Source organism: Sphaerodactylus townsendi, linkage group LG15, assembly GCF_021028975.2.
Source record: "Sphaerodactylus townsendi isolate TG3544 linkage group LG15, MPM_Stown_v2.3, whole genome shotgun sequence".
Lineage (NCBI taxonomy): Eukaryota > Metazoa > Chordata > Lepidosauria > Squamata > Sphaerodactylidae > Sphaerodactylus > Sphaerodactylus townsendi.
Window position 1 is genome coordinate 23,390,704 of NC_059439.1, and position 5,458 is coordinate 23,396,161.

The window sequence follows — 5,458 nt, forward strand, 5'->3', positions numbered from 1 at the left end:
ATTGCTTATAAATGATTGTATTATGAATTATATGATAATGAACAACCAATAAACTTTTAAATAAATAAATAAATAAATAAAAAGATCAGACAATAGTAGATGTAAGCAAGCTTCACATATTATATAAACTGTAACATCAGATTTTAATTTTATGCAAATGATGCCATCATCACTGAAGATACACCCTTCTAAGCCGTGTGGCTTCAGTATTCCAGATCAGAAATACCAGAGACAGAATGGTCACATCCATGTTTTTCACAGGGTCAAATTTTAATTCCCAAATTCCCATCCAAATTCCTTTTTTTTACTATTCCTATTAATTTCCAAATTCCCATCAAAATCCCTATCCTGCCCAGTTCTCCAGTTTACTAACACCCCTATCCTCCAAGGCTTTTGTCCATGAAAGTCCCACAATGCCCAACATAGACTTTCTTCTCATCAGTGGAAAAGCTGGGCCGTTACAAATTCAAATATGATTCATTGCCTTTCCAAGAGGATATTTTTCCTCAGAGCTATTTTTGTTAGGGCTCCTTTAACCTCCTTATTCCTTAAGCTGTATATGAGAGGGTTGAGCATGGGCGTCACCACTGCATAGAGGAAAGACAGTATCTTGTCCCGGTTGGAGGAGTTATCGGTTTTAGGAGTCATGTAAGTAACTACTGCTGTGCCATAGCAGAGGATGACCACAGTCAGGTGAGAAATGCAAGTGGAGAAGGCTCGTTGCTGGCCTTCTGAAGAGCGGATGCGCAGGATGGTCTTGATTATATACACATAGGAGAGCATTACCAGAACACAAGGGATGAATAGCACAAGGACTCCTGACACCATAAGTGCAATATCATTGACAAAAGTGTCTGAGCATGCCAACTTGATAATTGCCAGCACATCACAGCCAAAATGGTTGACAACATTATAGCTACAGTAGTGAAGGCACAGGGTGAACAAAGTATGAACCAAAGCATTGGTAAAGCCAGAGATCCAGGAAACCATCATCAATTGGATGCATACTTTCCTGCTCATTATGATCTTGTAATGCAACGGGTGGCAAACTGCCGTATACCTGTCATAGGCCATCACTGCCAATAGGATAAATTCAGTTGTTCCCAGCAAGAAAGCAATGTAAAGCTGAGTCATGCAACGGATGAATGAGATCTTTTTGTGGCTGCTCAGGGAATGGACCAGCAACTGTGGCACCACACTAGTTGTGTAGCAGATATCCAGGAAAGACAGATTAGACAGGAAGAAGTACATTGGTGTGTTGAGTCGTGGATCTATGCAGGTAGCCACAATAATGAGTGTGTTCCCTGCCAGGGTGATGAGGTACATACAGAGGACAAATATGAAGAGCAGGATGTTGATTCCTTGTTCTCTGGAGAAACCCAGAAGCACAAACTCTCTGATGCTTGTTTGATTGCCTTGTCTCATCATGCAGGTAATCTCTGAGCTGAAGGAAATAGATTAGAATTGAAAATTGAGGTGTGGCTTACCCTTTCTGGGGAGAGGAATGATGTCCCCTTTGTTTTTAATGCAGGCAACATTTAAAGATTGGAAAGGGCAACTTGAATTATTTTTTGCTTGCAGTAGTAATATTTTCCTGTCCCTTGCAATCTTTGAACTACTGGATCCGTAATGGATTCCAATACATTGAAATTAGAATGGTGAAAGGCCAACTGTGAAAGTCACATATACAAAAATCTTGCTCTCCAATATTCTTTGGGATTATCCCTCAGAAATCTAGCCCTGCTATATACCTGGAACATCTTGTTAATTACAATTGCAGATGGGTCATGACTTGAGCAAGGTGTAACTCTTTTCCGTCAGTACATCTTCAAGGTCGCTTCTCTAATATCCCACAAAATGAGTGTTGCTGTTGTTTCTGTCCTAATACAACTGATTCACTTTCTCATATTCTGCTTCACTGTACAAAATACAGCAACATCAGAACTGATTTGAGAACTGTATTACCAACAGGATTTATGCTCCTTTCTGATAAGATAAAAATGGCTAAGCTTCTAAATAACTCTAATGCTGAAATCTCTGAAGCTGTTGCTACATTTTTACTCTGTTTACTGCAAGTTGTGCAATAATGATCTTTTTATTATATTTAGAATTCATGACACACTCCCGTTTTATGCCTAATAAAGGTTTTGGATTTGGATTTGGACATATACAAAACAATGTGTACTTGCATAGTCCTCTTTTGGATATGTCCTTCATGGAGACGACTAGTAAGTAAAACATGATTAAGATCATTATCTGTCGGTTTTCCTGAAGTAATTCCACTCTCTGAATTATCTCAATGAAACTGAACTTCACTCATAGTAGCCAGACTTTGGGAAACTGATTATTATGGAGTGCATCCACATTTCTCCCTTTTTCACTGTGGGCCACCAGTATATACCATCTGCATTGAAGGTGTTCAATGCTAAATGCGGCTCTCAGCTCCTCTATGGAGCACCAATTTGGATTTGAGCTGTAAACAAAAATATAAACACAGCCCAGTCCCGTTTCTTCCATAAAATTATGGGCTTACCAAATTGTGCTTCATATGCAGCCCTATGTTTAAACTTGGGCAAATATCATATGCCACAATGGCCTGGCTGAGAACTGTCAGATACTGGCTACCTATCCACTATTTGCAGGATCACTCCAGTTTGCTACACCTCATGCTTTCCGACTATGCAAATTCTAGGTGGCTGAAACTAGTTGAGGGAAAAATCAACGCTCTTGGCTTTTCATTAGAGTCGTTAGTCCCTCTTTCCCTATCAGAAGCATATAACTGCTTGAAAACTAAGCTATTAGAACAAGAGTATCGGGATATGATAACGGCTGTGAGGAAAACGTGTTCCCCCCTGACCCTGGTTATTCCAATTGAACAAGGACACATGGCCAATTAGAGCCTTAACACTGGCCAGATTCAGCCTAATGCCTTCTATGCTGCTCTATGGCAGATATCAACAAATTGATAAACAGAGGAGGCTATGTCCATGCAATATGGGTCAGGTGGAGACACTCAATCATACCCTCTTTCATTGTGTAAGGTTTGCAAAAATCAGAATGTCGCAATCTGCACTTATCCCATTTCTGTATAACAATCTAACCGATGCTCTTAAGATACCTATGCTTTTGAACAAGATGGATCCCACAGTGTGCGAGAATGTAGCAAAATTTCTGCTAAAGATAATAGACGTAAGTCTAGATGAATACCAATCAATGTCTATGTATTATGACCACATATAGCCAGCAGTAATTTTTCCAGCTTCTGTCAGTATCCGATGATGTGAGTCAGCTGAAGGAATGTCCTATAGTTACAGAAGGACTATGTATATATTTTAGTACCAGTGTCTATAACTGTGAACAATAATGGGCAAATTTTGCATGCTTATTTTGTATGTTTATTTTATGCCAATAAAGGCTTGTTACCTTACCACGTTTCTCCCATGTTAAATATCCCAGGCACCTTGTATTCAAAAGTATAGCACCTCTGAGCATGAACTTCCCACTTCATGTTCAGGAACATAATGTCTTCCCAGAGAAAGGCTTTTTTTCTGTTTTAACATCCATCCAGCTCTTATGTGCTTTTACCCACTTCAATCCTAAACAGGGTTATGCCTACCAAAAATGAAAAAAAACTAGTCCCCTCTGCAAGCTCTAGGTCAGTACTGACCCATAGGTTGAAGTCACTTCACAGCATTTATTAGGCAGATATGTTTAGGAAGTGGTTTGGCATTGCCTTCCCCAGTTGCCTACACTGAACACCCAGCAAGCGGGTATTCGTTTTACTGACTTTGGAAGGATGGAAGGCTGAGTCAGCCTTGAGCTGACTATCTACAACTGTCTTCTGTTGGGATTGAACTCAAGTCATGAACAGAGATTTAACTGCAGTTCTGTAGCTTGCTACCTTTTACCATGGGGTTGAATACCTGTCTAAGCCCATTGACTTTTCTGTACTTTGACAGTGGAATCTTATATAGATTTATATCTTTTAACTGTTCAACTTACTATATGCATAAGCAGTAATAATGAAATTTACACCATTGAAAAATATTAACATAGCCCAGTAGCTCTTAATGAATGGTATTTTAATAGTAGAATGGATAGGACATTTAACATTAGTAATACACAGTGTTGTTCTAAAATGACACATAAGTCTAGGGCACATTTGCACATGTATCCACAGCATCATCTTTTAGGATTTGACTCCTATTCAATGGTCAATACCACAGTAAAGGATTTTCTGCTGATCAAAAATCAATGGGAATTTTAATGTGTTCCATTTTCAGCAGTAGATTTTTAGTGTCCAAGAATTCTGCAGGCTAGAAAATTGAGACATCTCTAGTTCCGTCTGTGTTTTGTCTATTTTTAATTCCATTCTGACTGACAAGTTGGAAGCTTGGAATGAATAGGTGGGAAGATTGGAATGCAAGCCTATAGCCAGACTGGGGGAGGGTTTTTTTCCTAACATCCTATCAGTCAATTCCATTACCACGGATATGTTCAGACTAAGATGAATGCCAGTCTTAATTCTAGGACTTTTTGTTATCAAGAGAGGTTTGCCTGACAAATGCTTTTCCCCTCCTAACCTTCCTAACCCTCCTAAATCAAGTATTCATAAGAATCTTAGCCAAATAAGAATCATTAGGAACATCTGTTTTTATCCCTTTTGGTTTTATTTTTGGCAGTCTCATTTAATATTAATACATAATAAAAATTACATACAAGAATTATTATTTCTTTTGTGTATTTCTTAATATTACTAGAAAAGGTTTGTAACACAATGTATACGTATCCATAAAAATGGGTGTGTGACATCTGCTCATATCTTGTGGCTCTCAAACATCTGAAGTTTATTCTATGTGGTTCTTTCATTAAGTCAGTTTGGCCACCCTTGGGCTAGACTGTAAACAAGATTTAAGTATTTAGAACACATTACCCCAAGATTGAGATTTGTTACCTTGGGTGCGAGTTGTTTTTGTATGTTTAGTATGTACTCTAAAAGCAGCTCTGATGAGCAGGAAAAACATTAGGAATAGTTTCCTTACTCAGATCAGTAAGCACCTTTTCTACTCAGGCTTTGACTGTGGCCATTCCTATTCTACCCGACAGGTTTCCCTGGGGTGAGCAGAAAACCCAGCTTTTCAAAGATTTCAGAGACTGCGTAAGTTGATGTTTTCCAACATGTTTTTGGTGGCATGCAAGCTGTGCTAAGTTACTGTGATGGCTTAGGGTTTGTTTGTTTTTGCTGGATTTTAGTTTGTGACCTACCTCGGTGAAATGTGGTTTTTACCCATTTTAATGATTTAAGCAACTTAAAATCCTATTGACAGGGGAGAAGAGAGGGACACAAAATATTTTAAATATGAATAAAGGCTATATTTCAACTTACCTTTTATCCTTTTAGGGTACAATAAGGAGATTTCATATTCTCCTTCTCATCTGATTTACTACTCTCTTTATC

General features: G+C 38.5%; 1 protein-coding gene across 1 annotated transcript; it reads right to left on the minus strand.

Annotated features, from left to right (window-relative positions):
* Positions 1-477: 477 nt before the first annotated feature.
* LOC125444183 (olfactory receptor-like protein OLF3) lies at positions 478-1,438 on the minus strand. Its single transcript, XM_048516620.1, has one exon. It carries the CDS (start codon positions 1,426-1,428, stop codon positions 478-480), a length of 951 nt encoding a protein of 316 aa, XP_048372577.1. The 5' UTR covers positions 1,429-1,438.
* Between the last annotated feature and the right edge of the window lie 4,020 nt (positions 1,439-5,458).